This window comes from Mauremys mutica, chromosome 10 (genome assembly GCF_020497125.1).
Source record: "Mauremys mutica isolate MM-2020 ecotype Southern chromosome 10, ASM2049712v1, whole genome shotgun sequence".
In the NCBI taxonomy this organism is placed as follows: domain Eukaryota; kingdom Metazoa; phylum Chordata; order Testudines; family Geoemydidae; genus Mauremys; species Mauremys mutica.
The window spans coordinates 50,304,046-50,324,798 of record NC_059081.1 but is presented as its reverse complement, the minus strand read 5'-3'; the positions used below and the strand labels follow the sequence as shown (position 1 = coordinate 50,324,798).

General features: G+C 38.5%; 1 protein-coding gene across 1 annotated transcript; it reads left to right on the top strand.

Moving 5' to 3' along the window:
• Positions 1-105: 105 nt before the first annotated feature.
• Positions 106-18,090, top strand: SLC40A1 (solute carrier family 40 member 1). The gene is made up of 8 exons (XM_045032266.1): positions 106-377; positions 1,478-1,545; positions 6,956-7,115; positions 8,153-8,268; positions 8,686-8,812; positions 11,527-11,772; positions 13,654-14,313; positions 15,606-18,090. Exons 1-8 carry the CDS (start codon positions 335-337, stop codon positions 15,923-15,925), a joined length of 1,740 nt encoding a protein of 579 aa, XP_044888201.1. The 5' UTR covers positions 106-334; the 3' UTR covers positions 15,926-18,090.
• Positions 18,091-20,753: the final 2,663 nt, after the last annotated feature.

Below are 20,753 nucleotides of genomic sequence, written 5' to 3'. Positions count from 1 at the left end.
TTGCCGGGTGGAGACATGCAGATCAGGCGGACGCTGATAGGCTGCTCCTGGGACTTCATCCCCCGCCTTCGGCCCAGCCTGCCTATAAAGCGTGGCGAGCCGCTAGGCGGCTGTCGCAGCGGCCGCAGGAGCTGGGCGCTGAGGTGGGCCCGTTCCCGGTGGAGCGCAGCCCCGCCAGCCCCCGCGCATAAGGCTATCGCTTCCCAACTTCAGCTACAGTGATAGCTAAGTTGGGAAATTCAAACATTCAGAGAAGCCGTGTCGCCTCCTGCTCCCCGCGCATCCCCTCCTCTGCGCCCGCGGCTGGGGCACAGGACTGGCAGCGCGAGCGGACATGACTCGGGCAGCAGAGCAGACAGGCGGCGCAGGATGCTGTGGTCAGTATCGTGCGGGGAGCCCGGGGGGCTGCTGACCCGCAGGTGGCTGGTAGAGCAGGGACGCAGCACGTTTGCGGGGTACGCTGCCCAGGAAGGAGTGCGGGTGTGCACGGCTATGGCACTTGCAAGCGCTTCACCCCATGCCGCTCAGATGTGTGACATTACATGTGTGGGGTTACGGGGGCCGTGGCATCGTGTGGTTCTGCTGCAGTGGGCTGTGCAGGAGGTAATACAGAGATTTTAAGGCCAGAAAGGTTCCTATTGATCATGTAGTGCAGCGGTTCTCACACTGTGGGTTGGGACCCCAACGTGAATCAGGACCTCATTTTAATGGGGTTGCCAGGGCTGGCTTAGACTTGTTGGGGCCTGTGACCAGAGCCCAAAGGCCTCAGACCTGGGCATTGGGACTCAGGTTACAGACCCCCTGCCTGAGGCTGAAGCCCTTGGGCTTTGGCTTTGGCCCCCCTATCCACCAGGGGCTTGAGCTGGCTCAGGCTCCTGCCCTACTTTTCTGTGATTCTGTAACAGAGGCCACAGAATTACATTCTCTAATTCTTGAATCAAGTCTAGTGACTTGTGGTTGAACCAGAGCCTAATATGTCTGTGTGGTGTGTGTGTATAGAGTGCTGTGTGGAAAGGGTGCACGCATTGGTGGAGTAGTGCAGTGTTTCTCAACCTTTTTTGATACCAGGGACCGGCCTTCCTAAACTCTGTCAGACTCTGCAGACTGGTCATTGAGAAACACTGGTACTGCATGTGGGATGAGTTGGATGGGGTACAATCAGGTTGCACAATGTAAATATGCTGCAAAACTTTGTGCATATTTAGCTAGTAAGACATGTTAAGATACATTCAGTGTTTCTTCATTTTAGTATAATGTTTTTTCTCTTGCACAACTGCTATGCTGTGGCTATTCCAGTGTGTGGAATTAAAACATGTATAGCAAACATCTTATCTTATTTCTGCGATAAAAGACTTTTTTGCAGTGTAGAGATTGCTGACTTAAAAATTAATACAATTTAGTAGCAACCAAGGAAGATGCCAAATAGGCAAAATGCATCTGAATCATCTTTAGCATTTATCTCTCATTTCATTTTCAGGATCCTGTGTCAATTATTTTACATCTGCAAAGTTTCTTCTTTATCTTGGACATGCACTGTCCACTTGGGTAAGTTAAAAACAATTTTTTAAAAGAAAGTGTGTGTGTGTGTGTGTGTGTGTGTGTTACATCATGCAGTGGAACCTCCTTAATCTGCTTTTGACTGCACTGCATGCTATAATTTATATACAGAAGGTGGTCTTTGGCAAAGTCTTAATTGCAAAGTGCTGTGGTGAGATCTCAGTCTGTGTAATCTTCACAGAGTATGGTACAGTATATTTGCAATATTCTAATAAATAAAAGTGCAGTGCTCACAATTGTCTAAGGGCCTGATTCACTACCCTCACGCACACTGAGTAATACCTTACTCCTTGAAGAATGTCATTGAAACCAGTAAGGTTTGTTAGAGAGTAAATGCTACTCAAAGTGAGTGGAGGATAACAATAAAACTGAGCCCTACTAATCAAAGTATATTTTTACTGCTTTGTCCTTGACTTTTATAATTTGAAGGGTTTTTATATCTGCTCATCAATGTAAATTACTGAATGTCGTACAATGGATTTCCTAGTCATCAGTACTTAAGAAACCTCTGTTTTTCTGAAACTGTAACATCCTTACCTGTAACACAGTGCCTATTTACTGAAACACTTTCACCTATATCTAAACCAACCTTTGAAGCAATGTAAATTGCTAACAAGGTGAATGAACTAGATCTAGAAATTGATTTGGATTAAATGTATCTCCCAGTTCATTAAAATCATACAAAGTGGCAAAATCTAGCCTGAGAAATGCTACATTGTTTAATATCATCTTAATCCAGTATCTTGCAAGTGAATGACAAGTATTAATTATGAAGATGAGTAAAAGCACTTTTTTAAAGTAACTTGTCTTTCTATGTCTGTACTAATTTGTAAAATCTCTGTGGCAGAGACTGGCTTGGTATGTACTTTGTACAGCACTGAGCACACTGTTCTAGGAGTACAAGATTGTATAACTCACTTTCATTAATGTAAAGAATCACAGTTGTGTCTCTCCTAAGAAGGCCTGGAGAGAGACAGTAAACTTTTGGTTTAAATGCGTACAATATAGCAAAGAATTATTTTAGTCCAAAGACTTCGTTGGTGCTACTGCTGTTATGAGAAGTAGTATGTTCAGTCAACAAAATGCACATCTTAGCAGAATCAGGCTCAATGTTCTGCTAGTTATTTCTACTAACATTGAGTGGCACCTTACTATGTGAATGGTCCCACTGAAATCCATCAAAGGGGCTACTTACAGATTAAGGTACGGTATCATTCAACATGAATAAGGGTGACTGACTCAGAATGTAGGATAATCTGGACTACTGCAAACAGTCGAGTGAAAAACATCAGCTTTATAGCAGTATTAAACACTATACACCTTTATTGATTTCAAAAACCCAATTGAGGGTCTGAATCCGCTGGCCTTAATCAGGAAAACTCCTTTTAAGCAACAGACGTTTAGTCTAACTTTTAAGACTCAGTCCTGTACTTGTCTAAAAAGTTCTTTAACCCACAGTAATTCCTCTTTGGAGCCTAAAATAAGACTTTCAATAATAGAGAAGGGGAAAGTTGTTTTTGTTTGTTTTTTTTTCTCTGCCCCTCAAGATGGAAACATATCAACCCAGATCTCTGAGATGGCTTTTGTATAGCTTTCATTCTGCAATATCAGTGATATGTATTCAGAATATCTAATCTTGTATAGATAAACCTCTTTTACTCTAGTTGGGGAAAACATAATTAGCTTCCATGTTAAGCACCTGCTTACAGGAAGAAACTGTAACTGATTAAACATACTTGTTTCTTATCTCTACAACAGGGGTTCTCAAACTGGGAGTTGGGACCCCTCAGGGGGTTGGGACATTATTATGTGGGGGGTTGTGAGCTGTCAGCCTGCACCCCAAACCCTGCTTTGCCTCCAGCATTTATAATGGTGTTAAATTAAAAATACCTTTTTATATATTTATAAGGGGGGTCACACTCAGAGGCTTGCTTATGTGAAAGGAGTCACCAGTACAAAAGTTTGAGAATCACTGCTCTACAATCATTCAGAGACCTGAAGGAGGTCCTGAATAAGACTGTTAAGCCCCAGTTCAGCAAAGCACTTAAGCATGTGCTCAAGTACTGCAGAAGTCAAGGACAAGCTAAGTGCTCTACTGAGCTGGTGCCTTAGGCCCAGTTCCACAGAGGTATTTTGAAATCAATAGAAATTAGGCACCTAAATACCTCTGGGATCAGGGCCTTAAACTTTATTCTATCAACTATATGCAGTAGTACTATACAGTGCTAAAATCATCAAACTGTCATTAAAAGAGGAATGGTTAGGATAATAGCTGTCATTCATGCAGAAATAAATAGGGTTTAATATCCATGTTATGAATGATTAGAAAGATCTCAAGAATAGCAGGATTAAGCCTGTTATGTGCTTCTGCCTTTTCAGTAAGGCATAGGTCCTGCAACTAGAGGGGGGGAGGGGTGCTGCAGCACTCCCTGACTTGAAATGGCTTCCCTTATATACAGGGTTTACAGTTTGGTTCAATGTCTCTCAGCACCCCCACTATAAAAATTGTTCCAGTACCCGTGTATTAAGGCTAAATTTACTATCAAAATTCCCTGAGTCCTGGGTGTAGTTTAAAAATGCATAACTGGGTTGTTACTTTCTGTTTGTGCTGCTTAATTTTCAATTCCCTCTTGTTCTGTGCAATTAATTGATCTCTGACTTTTTTTTTTAAGTTGATAGTAAAAAACACAGCCCCAAAACGAAAACCAGTGTGCTTCCCCCGTTGAAAACAGCTAGCTTTGGAGAAGTTGAGGCAATGTGGAGTAGCATGAAAGGACTGTGGGTGAACACAATGGATGAAAATGCCCAGTTAATGAACTCCTAAACTGCTGAGGCTGCTCAAAGCTACTGCTACAGAATCACAGTGTAAACAAGACAAAACTGCTTTTTAATTTTTTTGCGTTAATAAAAGCTAAAGAGTAATGTCCATGTTCATACAATGTAGTACAGGCGTAGGGAACCAAGAGAAGGCTACACTTAATATGTATTTGGGTTCTTAGTCTCCAGTAGCAAGATATTGGCCTGCAGATACTGAGGGAGAAATCTTGAGTGCATTTAAGTCAATTGCAGTTTGCTGATGACTTCAGTGAGGCCAGGGTTTTACCTTGAGAGTAATAGCTGTCACGGTGCATCATTTTCAATATTTAAAAAGGTGTATGTGGACAGGAGTGGGGGTTCCATAAAGCTCCTTTTTTAATTAATCAATTTCAACAACTAAAACTTAGATGCAGGAATAGAAGTATATCAGGTCTGCATTGTTGTTCATTCAGGTAGAAATTTAGTTCAGAAGAAAGCACTAATTTCATAATAGGGTAGCCAGAATTTAGGGTTCAGAGACCACCTACATACATGTGAAAGTTGAATAAGAAGTACTGTAGCTTGAATCGTATTGAGTTCTTGATTCAGAAAGACACTTAACTTCCATTTATGAAAGAATTAAATTATGCATAGTTTTACACATACCCCTCCCAAATAAGGAAAGTAAGCATAGCATGTTACAGAGGGAATTTTTTTTTTGGTCCTTGTATATGGAGAAATCAAGTCAATTGTTGGGGGTCTGCCTGTCTGAGAGGTCCCAAGTCTGTGGAATTTGAGTGAATGGTATTGTGATCTGGTGTATAGAGTCACATCACTGCTTATGTTTATCCCAGCTGCATGTCCATTACGGTGGGGGTGGCAAGACCAAACTTGAGTGGTGGTGTGATTCTGTGCAAAAGATCACAATGCCAGGAGTGAGTGGGCCCAGATCCCCAGGACATCTACCATTGCAAGGTGAATGTGGGGTAGACTTGCTCTCCAACCCTCCCTCCACAGGCGCCTCAGTTTCAGATTTTGTCTTGAGCCCCAAAAATCTATGTGGCCCTGCTTCTGACAGCCATCACAGGCAATTGCATAAATGATAAAGCTTTTAAATTTGTGAGTGTTTGGAGCAACCCATCTCCAGAAGAGCCTCAGTTCATGTATTCTAACAAATCCCAAAAGCCAAATTCATCACTGGGGTATACTGCTGCTACTTCCCTGGACTTTCAGCAACAATTAATTTGGTCCCAAACTGAGTGACACTTTGGAGGCCTTTTCTTTTATTGCCATCTTGTTCAATTTGTTAGATTACTCAGTTTCTGGTCTTTAAAAAAAAATTTTTTTTTTTGGAACAAACTTGGAACACTCTGCATTTCAGAGTCCTCTGTACTGCGCAGAAAATGATTTCAAGAGGCTGATAACTGAAGAATATATATTCTATAATAGATTACCATTAGGGACTCTCCTTAACCAAATTATGTCTGCAGTAGTACACTACAACTTCTGTAATGCAGTTGTTGCAATATACTTCTAAAGTAAAATGAGCTAATGACCTAAATTTTGTGGCCTAAATAAAGGGAAAATAAAATATTCAATGGCGAGCTGTGGATATATGCGTATTGCACAGCATTGTTATTAAATCACAATAATGGAAACTTGTTTTGAATAAAATTTAAGAATGGCTGCCTTTACACTAGATCCTTGAATATCTTTAACACTTAGTTGTTCTTAACTTGTGATAGCAATTGCAATAGTTTTTGGTACTACAATACAGGAAGGATAAATTATTTCTAAATACCACTCTTCTGTTGGAAACTTAAGGATGCTTAACTTGAAACCAGATTTTAGAAATTGACTAGATTTCATGTTCAAAACTTACCACCCATCTCCCTACTAACTTGTGGTTTTCCAATCACATTTTCCTAAGTAGAAGCTCCATACAAATGCCAGAGTCTGGCCCTCTACAGGGGAAACAACACAACAGAAACAGTAAAACGGACTACCTAGGAAATCAACTTATTCTCTGCTCTCTTTCAGTTAACAGTTGTCTTAGAAGGTATTTTGTAGGTGAAATGTATTCAGACAGAAGTGCTGATTAAAGTTGGTAGTATTACTTTAAACTTGAACAGCTAGAATAGATGACAGTTGCTTAGTTTCACCCTTGGAAACTTTAGTATCACATGGACAAAGTTACATTTTCTAAAAGAGCATTGATGAGGATAAGTTTCTGTGATGAAGAATCTTCATGAAACTTAGTCCTTTCTTAGGCTTGTTGGTTGTAACTGAGGACAGAATTTTGGCTCATAATATTACCATAGAAAGCCTTTGGTACTATGACATATTGAGGATAACCAACATTAATTGGGACCAGTAATAGTATTGATTTGGACCCAAGCTCCCATTGACATTGGAGGGTGCTCCATGCACAGAATGGCAGAAAGGGCTTATATTAGGAGCGGGAGGGATGGGCGGGAAGGAAGTAACCAAGTTGTTAAATGCCATGTTAGCACAGGTATTCTTTGTGGAGCTATTAAAACATGGAAATCAGCTACCATCTAGCAAAATGCAAATACTGATATCAACTTTTTTCTTATTAAAGGGAGATCGGATGTGGCACTTTGCAGTGTCTGTCTTTCTGGTTGAACTTTATGGAAACAGCCTACTCTTGACTGCTGTCTATGGACTGGTTGTGGCAGGATCAGTTCTCCTTTTGGGAGCCATTATCGGAGATTGGGTGGACAAGAACTCAAGGCTTAAAGGTTAGCCTCCACTAAGGCTGCTATTACCTATTATGGGGTGACTCAAATCAGAGTCAGAAGAGGAAGCCATCTAAAGCAGCTGTCTGCATAATGGCACGCTAGAAAGATCCTCTGGTTAAATATGAAAACCAGGCTTAATTTACTAACATCTATAAATATTTCAGAATAATAATGGACTAAATAATTCTATATGGATAATCTCAAAGATAAGAGAACACCAATTTTAGGCTCTGATCTATTCCTTCCTCATACAAAACTCTAATTGTAGCTAGAGAGAGAAGGTGAAATCCATGTGAATTTTGCCTGAATAAGGACTGCAGAATCAGTTCTGGAATCCAGTAATCTGACAACATAATTTAACACTTCCTTGCTGATTCCATCTGTCTAGAAATATGGGTCACTTGCTGGAGGATTCTCTGCAGCTTGAGGTCTTCAAACCACAATTTGAAGACTTCAATAACTCAGACATAGGCTAGGGGTTTGTTATAGAAGTGGGTGGGTAAGATTCTGTGGCCTGCTTTGTGCAGGAGGTCAGCCTAGATCATAATGGTCCCTTCTGACCTTAAAGTCTGAGTCTATTCCACACTGTATATTATAACTGCCTTTGTAATTTGTTACTCTTGAATGTTGAGGTGACTGAAGAGTACATATTATGTAGCTAATTGAAAATCTGTTCTGTAAAATTAAAATTAATTTTAAAGTATTTACACAATAATACTCGCTTTTTTAAAAACAGTGTTTGTTTTGAAGTCCTGCTGAATGGAGGAAAATGCCTACTTTTCTCTTATTGTATTACACTATTAGGTCAGTGGAACGACATGAAGAATGAATTTGATTCTGTGTGTAGATGATTCAAAGTTAAAATGAGATCTCTGAACACTAAACAGTTTACCTTGTAAATAACTTAATTTTTAAAAGAGAAAATGGGGAGGGAGGGAGAAGGACTTGAATATAGCTTTCATAGGAAAAAAATAATTCCAAAGATGAAGATGGGGAATATCCACAGATTCTATAAACTTTTTTTTTATCTGAAACAGTGGCTCAGACTTCCTTGGTTGTACAGAATGCATCTGTCATCCTGTGTGGTATCATCCTGATGATTGTCTTCTTGTTTAAGACCCAACTTTTGACCTTATACTCTGGATGGCTTCTTGTAAGTGCTCAAATTTAAGACTCCTTACATGTCACTAATAAAGGAAAGTAACTACCAGTAGTTAGTTTGACTCCAATACAGCTCTTACAACTGAGGATCTGCCCAGTGAGTCTCTTCCTGCACTCATGGACGTCAATGGAGGTTTTGCCATTGGCTTCAATGATGCAGGATCAGGCCATTAAATCCTACTTACTGTTTTTAGCTTTGTTGCAAAAGGGCACAGGGAACATACCTCTTTAATAATTTTTTTTTAAATGTTCATATCATTGTACTGTCTGAAAAGTAATGTTTATGTGAAATGGTTTAAAATACAGAACTATAATTTTGGTTGTCCAAGAAAGTCATGGTGTCTTTTCAGTCATTAACTTGGTCCATCATTTTACTCATGTTTAACACGTCTTCTTTCCTTTCCTCCAGACCATGTGCTATATCCTGGTTATCACAATAGCAAATATTGCAAATTTGGCCAGCACTGCCACAACAATCACAATTCAGAGAGACTGGATTGTTGTGGTTGCAGGTGAAGACAGAAGCAAATTGGCAGGTGAAATACATTATTTCTACTATCTAAAAGTGTCTTAACATGCGGGCTTGATTTTTAACAGACTGCAGTTTTACCCTGAAGTCAGCACATTGTTCCATGTTCCAGGAGCTGTGAGAGAACAACAGTTTAAAAGGGCAGCTTTCCCCCTACCATATTCCTCACTATATTTACAGAGATTAGAAATGACTGTTGTAAAACTCTGATTACAACATAGTTTTATGGCTAGGTAACTATCTAGTTCTAGTTTTAATCCAACTCTAACACTATTGAGAGAGATCAGTTTTATTTCTGCAAACCAAATATATAATTTCATCAAATCATCTGTGTTTAGTGTTTAATATTCAATCATATCCTGTTAGTCAATGCATTTACTATTAAGATTTATCAACATTTATTACCAAGGGATTCCCGTATCCAGAGAACATTAGAGTAACCTTCTTATTAGGCAAAGAAAGTGCACAATTTGTAACCTTTTCTGATGTATAATTTTAATTTCTCAAATTACAAACTCCCTCTTAGTCCCCTATTTTGACCTTGCAGTAGTTTCTTAGCAATTACCTTCTGTAGAGCAGTAGTGTCTTAATATCTTTAAGTTTCTTCAAACACACAGAAGTTGTTGGAAGTTCCCTTGCAGAGCCTTAATGTTTATGGTTCTCAATAATCTTTCTTGTCTGTATACAGACAAATCGCATCCCTTCTCTGCTTCCTAACACAAGAAGAGGTGCATGTCACCCCTGGGGAGACCTATCATGTAATAGGTGTAATGTAATAGAGACAGTATTGCCTTTTTTTGTCCTTCCTCAATTCTGACAGATTAATGCAGCATCATATGACCATTTGTGTTCTGTACGATTGCCTCGGAAATGAGGCAATCGGTTCCAGCACATTCCTTCTTGCAACTCTGGTTCAAACAAATACCTCACACAGAAAACCTGTTCTAATTTTATAAACTTCTCCCAAGGAGGGTTTTGTTTCTGTGGTTTTCTTTTCTTTTTAATTAGTTATACTAGTATCTAAAACAAAACAAAGATTATATTGTAAGGAACATCGGTAAAATATTTACCTTGATTGTGAAATATGCAGAATGACCAAAGGCCAAAAGAACATATTTCTGTTCATACTCTTTTCACAAAGAAGGCACACAGCTATGTAATTTAGCAGAACAGGCAAATAAAAGCTATTGTGTTCTCTCCTCACATATCCCAGATGGTTCTCTCCATCTTGATTCCCATATGGCTTCCCTTCTAACTCATTTGGGGTGGGGGGGAATACTACTTTCCCAAGCTTCTTGCTGAAACAATCTTCTCTCTCTCTCAGTAGATCGGGCAGGTCTTCATGTGTGAAGACACCTCTGTCTTGTGTGCTTTGATCAGCAGTGAATTGGCTATTAATACTGACACTTAATTTATCATTAGATTTCAGAGTTAATTCCTTGAAAGGAACAAGCAATTTCAGGCTGTCTGCAGACTCGGGGAAACCTCAGTATATTGGTTTATCCTTGGTTCATGTTTTTACAGAAATCTTAGGCCAAGATTTTCCAAAATAGGACTCTAAAATTAGGCTCTTATCTGTATTTAAGCACCTACATGTGTGGCCTGTTGAGAGGGGTGGAGAGAGTTGAGCATGCAGTGACTTCTGTTGGCCACAGAACAGTCAGAAATGTAGGGCTGAAAGGGACCTCGAGAGGTCATCAAGTCTAGCCCCCTTCACTGAGGCAGAACCAAGGTCAATCTAGACCATCCCCGACAGGTTTGTCCAACCTGTTCTTAAAAGCTCCATTGACGGGGATTCCACTACCTCCTTAGTTAAAGATGGAAGCCTCTTCCAGAGCTTTTAGTTATAAAGTTATTCCTAATGGCACCAGTTCATTGCAAATAAAGATTAGTCACTGCTATATGCACAGCAACTTGGTGGGGAAAGTAAGGCAAAAGTTTATGGGGTCAGGGGAGGGAAGAGGGAGGACTCTTCTTCCCATTATTAGAATGGAACCATGAGCTATATATTAATATCTAAACCCAAGAGGACTGCATCTAAATGTGCATGAGTGGAACAGAAGGGAGAGAGAGAACTTTGCTCTCTGAAATTGAAGAATGATTGATGACCACTGCGTGCCTCAGTAAGGAAACTTAGTCATATCAAAGGTCTGTTGCTATCAGAATGGGTATTTATATGGTCATTTGTAATTGGAGAGAGGTGAGCTGAGGAAGCCAAGTAATACATGTTTCAGTATTGTACAGATAGTTTAAGAAACTTCTGTCGTCCATTACAGAAATTTTTTTTTCATAGGGCATGATCCATTCTGTATTTGGTGCGCCCACTAATTTCAGGAGATTTGCTTCAGAATCGGGCCAGGAGTACATAGTGATCTTTGATGAAAGGGGAATCATTTGAGTATTATTCTGAAGACATCTGATAATTTTTCATCCCGCTTACTTTAATCCCAGTATGCCCAATCATGAACATCTCTGACAAAACTCTGTGACCGCAGTGGGAGTTTAGTTTGATTAGCCCAATACAATTAAACTAATTTTCATCAGAGACAGAAGTATTATACATAAGGGCTAAATCCTGGTCCCAGTGAAGTCAATAGGCGCTTTGCTATTGGTTTTTGTAGGGACTGGGATTTGGCTTATGTATATGTAATAGAAGATTAAAATGAATACTTCTGCTGTAAGTTTTCATTAATATTTTGCTTATCAAATTGTATATTATAGATATGAATGCTACAATACGAAGAATTGACCAGCTGACCAATATCTTGGCCCCAATGGCAGTTGGCCAAATAATGACCTTTGGCTCACCAGTGATTGGCTGTGGCTTCATTTCTGGCTGGAACCTGTTGTCTATGTGTTTGGAATATCTGCTGCTCTGGAAAGTCTACCAGAAAACCCCTGCTCTAGCTTTGAAAGCTACTTCAAAAATTGAGGAATCAGAGCTGAAACAACTGAATGTACAGAAAGGTATCAATGATATCTTTAAAATTGATTATATACACTACATGAATGGTTTCCAGTTTTGGTACTATTGATTTTCCATTTTATTCTCAGATAGACCATTTTAGTGTTTTTGCTTAATGATACTTTTCAGGATTTTATTCTTTACTGTTAAGAGCAACTTGTTTTAGTGTCGGGTGTCATTACCAATTAACTTAGTTTTGAGTAACAATATTTGAGGTTGCAGATGGCTGGAATACCCCATAAACAGCAGCCAAAAAATGGACATTTTGGTACTCTCTCCTTGAATTGGTTTATTAAACTAGCCAGTTTTAATTATAGAATGTATCAAAAATGTGGAAGATGTTGGAATATGGAGTCTAAAGAATATTTTTCCCTTTGGAAAAAGGGAGATGTCTATCAGGGAAATACCCCTCAAAGCACCTAAGAAACACAGAGCTTCCAAACACCCACCAAGGATATTGAATTTGTTGCAGTAGCTGGAAAAAGATACCTCACATTTAGAGTACCACTAAATGAGGACTGTCCTTTCGAAGACTTACGGTTTGATTAGGGTTCTTAAGAAGGGACCCAGAGTAGTTCCTGGGGGACATATGGGTGCGGCCATTGTAAGAAGAAATACATTCTTTGTAAACTCTAGGATGATTTATAATCTAATGTTAGAGTAAAAAGATGGTGAAGGATGAGGCCATGTAGCAGTCTACTGCTAGAACCACACACTACAGTTTAGGAGATCCCAGATAGTAACATTCCCTGAGTGCTTTTCTCCCCAACCAGCAGTGCATGGGACTCCTGAGAGAGCACATTTAGCCTCTGTGGAGGAGAGTGCCTTGGGGTTAATACTGGAGCAGTGGTGATGTGCTCCAAAAACAGACCTTGTCACCTCTCCTATGCCAAGAGGTTGGTGACAACACAGGTTGATGGGGTGAAGTTAAGAGGTTAAAAGGTGAGTACAGCTCCTTGGAGCTCTGAATGAGGCTTCTTTGAGGTCCTTAAGACTAAGGACAAACTTAGCAACTGGCAGTGTTTGGAAAACCTGTCTCATTCCCCACTATTTTGACTTGGTTTAAAACTAGACTTGTTAGGACTGTAAATATGCCTCACACAGGCCTTCCAGTTTGCAGGGATTTGTGCAAAGCTTTACGTTCAAAAAAACTCCAGAACACATACTAAAGTTCAGCCATCCACAAAGTGTCAGATGGCTTCCACTCTAGCTGAAAGGCTTTTTCAACCTTTGCCAACTCTCCTGGCTTTAAGTTTGCAACAAAATGAGAACCTGGCATGGTGTGAGTGTCTAGGATTGGAAATCAAGAATGTCTGTATTAAAATCCCAGCTATTACACAGATTCCATAAGTAGCCTTCAGCAAGTCACTTAACTTCTCTATGTTGGTTTTAGCCACCAGTAACATGGGGAATAACAACATTTGCTTACCTACCCCATGGGGCATTGAACGTTTTTAATTGTTGTAGTGTTTTGAACACTAAAAGCCCATATATAAGTACCTAGTTGTGTCATCATTAAGCAAATTATTTCACACAAGCCATTGCTTAGTGTTCACATTTCACAAGAAACCTAGTGTGAGAAGAGAGAGTAGGCTACTCTCTCTTCACCAATGTGACACAACAAGCTGCTTTTTAAATCAATGGAAATTAGCTTTATTTTTTTTTTGGTTCCCCTATTCCTTTCTGGATTTAAGGGCATGGGTAGAATGTGAAATATGATAATTTTAACAAAGCTGTTTTTGTAACATAATTAACCAGAATATATTTAAAATGACAAACCTCCCTAGAAACGAAGCACCTTTATTAAATACATACAACATAATGAGCTATTCTCCTATTGTTCTTTTGCAGGAAAGCACTTAATAGTTGTTTCTGTTTTACAGATAGCGAATTGAAGCCCACTGAAGGAGTCCAGTTAATTGGTGAGAAAGATGTAACAGTCTTTGAGCCCCATCAGGAGAAGGAAATCAGCTGTAGTGCCCGGATTGCTGAACCTTTCATCACATTTCGTGATGGATGGGTTGCATACTACAACCAACCTGTGTTTCTTGCAGGCCTGGGTCTTGCATTCCTCTATATGACCGTTCTGGGCTTTGATTGCATTACTACGGGTTATGCATACACTCAGGGTTTGAGTGGTTCTGTGCTAAGCCTTCTGATGGGGGCTTCGGCCATAACTGGAATCATGGGAACAGTAGCCTTTACCTGGCTCCGTCGCAAATGTGGCCTAGTTCGCACAGGCTTCATCTCTGGAATAGCCCAGTTTACCTGCTTGGTCTTATGTGTGATTTCTGTGTTCATGCCTGGTAGTCCTTTGGATTTGACTGTTTCCCCATTTGCTGACATCCGTACCAGGTTATTGGAAGGACAATCATTGCCTACTGCACTTCCAGCTGATATGTCTGAAATATCCTTTACAACTGGAATGCACAACTGGTTAAACAGGTCTAGCTCTGTTAACAGTGACCTAGAGATGAGTTCTGACTCTGTGCCTTTAATCTCTGTTAGTCTTCTGTTTGCAGGAGTCATTGCTGCTAGAGTTGGTAAGTAATGTCTGTCTATTAAAATCTCTAATCTGTGCTTATTTTTAATTCTATTAGAGCTTTATTAGTTGTAGATCCTTTTTGTTAAACTCAGATTTTAATAAAGAACCCAGGATTGACTGCATGACTCTTACAAGTTTTAGACTTGTTATGAGTGGTATTCGATATTGCAGTAGTCTTGTCTATGTAGTTACCGTAGCACCTACTTTCTTGTGTATAATATTGCACAATGCCTTCATTAAGTCGTAAGTTTCTTTACTCAGTACCCTTTGTAAACATATGTAGTATAATCTCTCATGAGATGGAGTTAAGTATTTGCAGATGTTTAATTAAAATTGCTATATATTTGATAACATCTAATTAAAGCTTTGAGGATTTGCTAGACAGCCTAGTATTAACACCTCAACAGAATCAAAGAGCAGAACAATTTAATTGCATGAATGAAACAACGTATAACTATCATTTTATAGTATGGCTCTTACAGCTTCTCTATACTTTTGTTCTTTTGGGAGGAGAAAAATACTTGGCTTGCATGCATTTAGGGTTACCCTCAAAACTTAAATAAACAGATTAATCAGGCACAGGAGCTACTACAATAAGTTTCTCCTTGAAATCAAACTTTCCTGCAGTGTTTACAGTTGAAAACATGCACTCTTTCTCTCTCCCCCCTCCGCCCCCTCACCAAACACATTAATCTCTCCACAGGACAGAACTATTTATTACAGTCACAAACCTTAAATGGAGATGACAACTGGAATGAAAAATTCTTTAAACAATAAGTAGACTTTGGTTATAGTCTACATGATGTGCTCTAAATTTCTTTAACTTTTTTCCAAAGTAAAATTAATCTTGCTGTATCTGTACATTTTTCTCTTTTGCACATGGGGAATTTAAACTAGTTAAAGGTACAATATTTACCTTACTCAGTTTTAGTGTGGGTGTCATATAATCCAGATTTTTTTTCACAATCCTAGACTGTTTCCATTCTCTCCTTAAGAAGGAAAGGATTGTTGTACAAAGCATTGTTTGATAGGCATACTTGATTCAGTGTTGCACCAGTTCTCTCTATAAGAAATAGCAGCAAAGGGCCAAATTCTGCCCTTAGTTACACTGGTGGGAAATCTATTCAAGTCAGATGAGAGCACAACTTGACCCAGATGTTTGACTTCAAATCAGTGCTTATTATAATGAAGATTGGGTTGGTAAAGAAATAACTGTAGAATGAGACCCTTTGAAAATCTAACCTTTGATATAAATTAAGGTTTTTCTTTGTTTTTTGTTTTTCCCCATAGGCCTCTGGTCCTTTGATTTGACTGTCACACAGTTGCTCCAAGAAAATGTGATAGAGTCTGAAAGAGGCATTATAAACGGTGTCCAAAACTCCATGAATTACCTTCTTGATCTGCTGCATTTCATCATGGTCATCCTGGCCCCCAACCCTGAAGCTTTCGGCTTACTGGTGCTTATTTCTGTGTCCTTTGTTGCAATGGGCCACATAATGTACTTCCGATTTGCCCAAAAAACCTTGGGGAATCAGGTCTTTGCTTGCTGTGGTCTTAAATCCAAAGCAGTCTCTAACGATTCACCACCTAGTAATACATCCACTGTTTAGGGGGGTCTCAAACTATTGCCACCCCCTGTTTAATTATAATTCAAGTATGCAGGTAGATGCTTCAAAGTAGCCATAACGGGCAAAGTAAGGTGTTTCTCTACAGTCTAACACAGTCATAGTACACTCACTTCAAGGGAGACCTCCAAACCAGATAAGAAAGTTGGCCAAATTCATCCATATGTTTCAAATTTGGATTACAAGGAAATTACTCTGCTGCTAAGTTGAGGGTTTAAACTGAATCACCAAAATATGTAGTGTAGGAATGCAACAATATTTTATCATAATTGTATTTTTAATTTCTTCCATTTTAACCATGATGAAGCCTATGGCCTCACTGGCATAAATACATACGGTACTCTTTAGCTGATGTACATGTGTAGTCTTCACCTGACTTTAGAGCAATTATTTGCCCATTGAGCAATATAGTTCATGTTTGTTAGCTTGAGTAAAACTTATTTTATCTTTTTGTTGGGTTTTTCCCCTTTACATAAATGTTGTGGTTTCTGCCTATATGCTGCTCCAGGTAAGAGAACTGGATTCTTTTTCTAAACTGGCTGAAATGTTATACTAACAAACAGGTTGTGTGTACTGTGTATTTTTAATTTTATTTTAAAGTTCTTATGTTTGTCTAAAATCTGACATTTGCCTAAAATATCTCTTTGCCTTTGTCTGGTTAACTTTAGAGGAACACCTTTGCAAGTTTAGCGTATACTATTCTATAGTATAAATAAGTTCAAAATATTGTATTACATGTATGTAGCACTTCATAACATTAAGTACAGTATAACCAAGTAAGCCAAAGCTATAAATGTAATGTAGCATTGTAAAGCAAAGCTTTTTCTATTAAAACACACCAAATGTGCTAAAGAAGGTTTGACAGAGCAGATAATGTTAAGGGTCATGAGTTTGGATATAGAAAGATAGGCTAAGGGCTAAATTTACTGGTTGCCTTTCTGAAAATTATCAGAATGTGAGCAGCTTGAGTTTCATTTTAATCTAATGCCATTGCTTTAAGAAACCCCAACATCAGCCTGGCGTATTAGAAAATTACTAATCCAGGCTAAACAAAATGTAAAGGACAATTTAAAATATTTTATGAACATTGATACATCTTTCTAAATTCTCTTGTAAAACATCTTACACTTTTTAAATTACTAGAAACTTGTATTTTTAAACATCTGTAAAACAAAAACAAGCTGCGACTGTATGACCCTTTTAAAGCAATTTTGGGGAGAACAGTGGAGAGTTTACTTTTTTTTTTTAAAGTCATTTTTCAATGTGCAGGTAGGGACAGAGCTTTTATATTAACCATTTATGCACTTTTGTGGCAACTGCAGTAATGTTGCTTTAGTATTCTGAGTTTCCTATGGTATGACTTTTTTTTTTTTTAAACAATATTAAGAAGTCTTTGTAAAATGTTTGGGGGAAAAAAAACTTTTTTTTCACTTTCGACTTTTTTGTACTATCTTTTTCAAATAGCCTTGTGTTGGCCAACTTCAACCTTGATGTAAGCAGGCACAACTCCATTGAAACTATTGGTGTTTACACCATGGCTGAATCTGGGTCACTTTCCTCAAAATTGTGATAACTTGTATTGTATTACTAAATTTTTTACATTCTATTTAAAATAGAATTTGTTTCTGACCAATATTTTTCTGAAAAAATCTGAAGTGAATGCGTGAGGATCCCATATCAAATCTCAACTTTAAATGAAGTAGTAGCCCTCAAAATTCACTAAGTGCTTGTAACAACAATCTCTCCCCCCTCCCTTTTTTTTTCCTCTTAAGGATCAATATTAATCATTGATGATTCTTTTCTGAATGGCACTCAGGGATTCTTTCATTAGATTTATAATTGTTCCTACTTTCCAAGAAAGAATCTGGTTTTGCACTGTAATGAAAGTCACATTGTTAATTTTTTTTTAAAATAAATCAGTGGCTCAATCCTGGGCTATAACTCCTGAAGGAAATTTGAGTTTTGCCATCAACAGAACTTCTTCAGGCAAGAAATTAAATCAGATCTTGTTTGTGTGGACTGTCTAATCATGTTTTATAGAATGGATACCTATAATGTTAGACACTGAAGACAATGGATTTATACTAAAGATGAATGTCCACTTGGGGCAGTGGACTAAACAATAAAACTTAGATCTCTGAATTGCTAAATGTGTCCTCTTATTTCTGATTATCTATAATCTCAGTTGAGGCTACATTCTAATGTTGAATGTGAATAAAGATTACTTGCTCTACTAGTGTGCTCATTAGTCAGTGGGACTACTTGTGGCCTAAAATGCTACTCCATACATTTTGTTAAGAACTTTACTTTGTATCGTTAAGGGGCCTGATATATTTTGCACACACCAAACTCCCACTGATTTGAATGAGAGTTTAGGATAGGCAAGCAATGCGCAACTAGATGCCAAGAGATAATCCTGAAGAACCCTTCTTACTCCCATTATTTCATAGACAAAAATGCTTTGGACCTAGCCTAAACATGTCAGGAGACAAATGTACTATTTAAGTATATGTGTATGTGCCATGGTGCTTTAAAGCACAATTAAGACAAATGGAGACAAACACCTCTTCTCCAGACTGTGTGTGTGTTCTTAAAATTACACATTACTTTAATACAGAGCATGGATGTTTTATGCAAGGCCTCTTCTCTTCTTCTTAAATGTTATATTCATTTAAAAACAAATACATTAGAAAACCAGAATGGACTACTGTGATCAAGTCTGACTGCTGATATAACACAAGTCATAGGGCTTTTCTGAATACTTCCTATTTGAGCTAGAGTAATGGTTCTCAAACTTTTGTACTGGTGACCCCTTTCACATAGCAAGCCTCTGAGTGTGACTCTCCCTGCACCCTTATAAATTAAAAAAAACTTTTAAAATATATTTAACACCATTATAAATGCTGGATGCAAAGCAGGGTTTGGGGTGCAGGCTGACAGCTTGCAACTCCCTATATAATAACCTCATGATCCCCTGAGGGGTCTAAACCCCCAGTTTGGGAACACCTGAGCTAGAGCAGATATTTAGGAAAACCTGCCATTGGCTGTTTTTCTAAAGTTACATCATGCTAAAGTCTATAAGTCAATTATGCCACATGAGAATTAGAATATTATAAATTTAGAGTTGTTGCACAATTAAGATATGAATAGAAGAAATCAACATGTATACCATAAAGAAGAATCTAACAAGGACTGTTATTTAGGAATTAAATTTATATTGCAAAGTCAAATTACAGTTAGTTACTTCAATCCTTAAGAGGTGGTGGTGAAGATTAAACTCCAGTCTTAGAAAATATTGGAATACTAAATATGCTGTGCTTCACACATGCAGAGTATGCATAATATATAATGTAAAATGATGTAAGTGGATTTTTTTTCTTCCCCTAAGTGATGATCATAAGGCCTAAGCTTGAGAGTTGCTGAGTTTCCTAAAGTCCCCTGGAATTCAATACACCACATCCATGTGCATCCTCTGAAGTGTGATCAAAATATATACTGATTGTGATAAAGCTAAGCAGCCCATGAACAATAAACTATTCTGCAATAATAATACCATATTCCATAGTTGATGATTTTGAGCATGGAAACTTTGATGCATTTTCTTTTTAAAATTTAAAGATGAGTGTTTTGTACCTGGGATCATTCTAAGGTGGGTTTTAAAACTGAAATGTGGTAAAAAGCAAAGGACATAATGAACTTGTTCCCTTTCACTCAAATTTCTCTCTCTCTCTCTCTCTCTCTCCTCTCTCTGCCTGTGGTTCAAAGAAAATGTCTATTACTGTTCAGAAATTTAAGAGTAAAGCTGCTGGGTAAAAGCTCACTTAACATCCTGTAACTGCAGCTTTTTGTTCTATAGAATGTATAATATAATTACCTGGTTTCCAAAAAGCACTTTCAATATTATTTTGGCCACATCCCCATCAGTACCCTCTGCATTCTCCCCACTTTGTCCCTTAATCATCCCCATCACAGTATTCACCATTCCATTCCCACCATGTGGAAGAGTGGAGAGAACTCTTTTGAGCCTAACACTTAGCTGGTTTTGGAACAGCATAAAGCCCTTCCACCCACCTGGGAGCAGAGTATGCTCCAAGTACTAAGGAGCATTCACAGACTTTGCTACTCACTTCTTCAGTTACCAGTCATACTAGCCTACCTAAAGGAAGTTACCTAAAGGCAAACAGAGTAATGGAAATAGGCAATCCGAGTGTTGCTTTTTCCTCTCTGGTTGTTCAAACAATTAGTGAATTTCAGTGCTTTTTAAAACTGCAAGATTGATGGACATCATTCACTGGTAGCTGCCAGGAAGACTAGATCCAGCACAGCCCTGAAACAGTGCTTCACAGCTACAAGCAAGTGAGGTTTATTTTACTCTAAGCTTACTTGGGGCTAAGTTTCTGGTAGAGAAGTCAAACTAGCACAACCAACACGTCTGTAATCTGTCCCCTGACTTCACTATGGGTGAATCATTTCTGGATCTGTTCCTGTTCCCTTTAAATCTATGGGAGTTTTGACTGACTTCAAATGGTAGCATGATTAGACCCTCCATTTCTACCTTAACTTAGGTAGACTTAGTGTTTAAAGTGTGGAGGACAGAAAACTGAACAAGTGTGTTTACTTAAAGACAGGCAAACCGTGAGGACAAAGTGCATGCTGTTATGCAATGCTTTATACAAATACTTCAACCTGTCCTAGTGAGTCAACATTCATTGTAGTTAAACTTTTCCTTTATTGCATTTTGCCGGAAGAAAAGTACACAACAAAGTGCAGAGAGCAATCCTATTCCAAATACATGTAATAAAGTGGATATCCA

Excerpts from the sequence above, each read along its gene's own strand:
- SLC40A1 (XM_045032266.1), top strand. The coding sequence starts at position 335 with ATGACTCGGGCAGCAGAGCAGACAGGCGGCGCAGGATGCTGTG. Across the intron at positions 7,116-8,152 it reads CAAGAACTCAAGGCTTAAAG|TGGCTCAGACTTCCTTGGTT; the intron begins GTTAGCCTCCAC and ends TATCTGAAACAG. Across the intron at positions 14,314-15,605 it reads AGTCATTGCTGCTAGAGTTG|GCCTCTGGTCCTTTGATTTG; the intron begins GTAAGTAATGTC and ends TTTTCCCCATAG.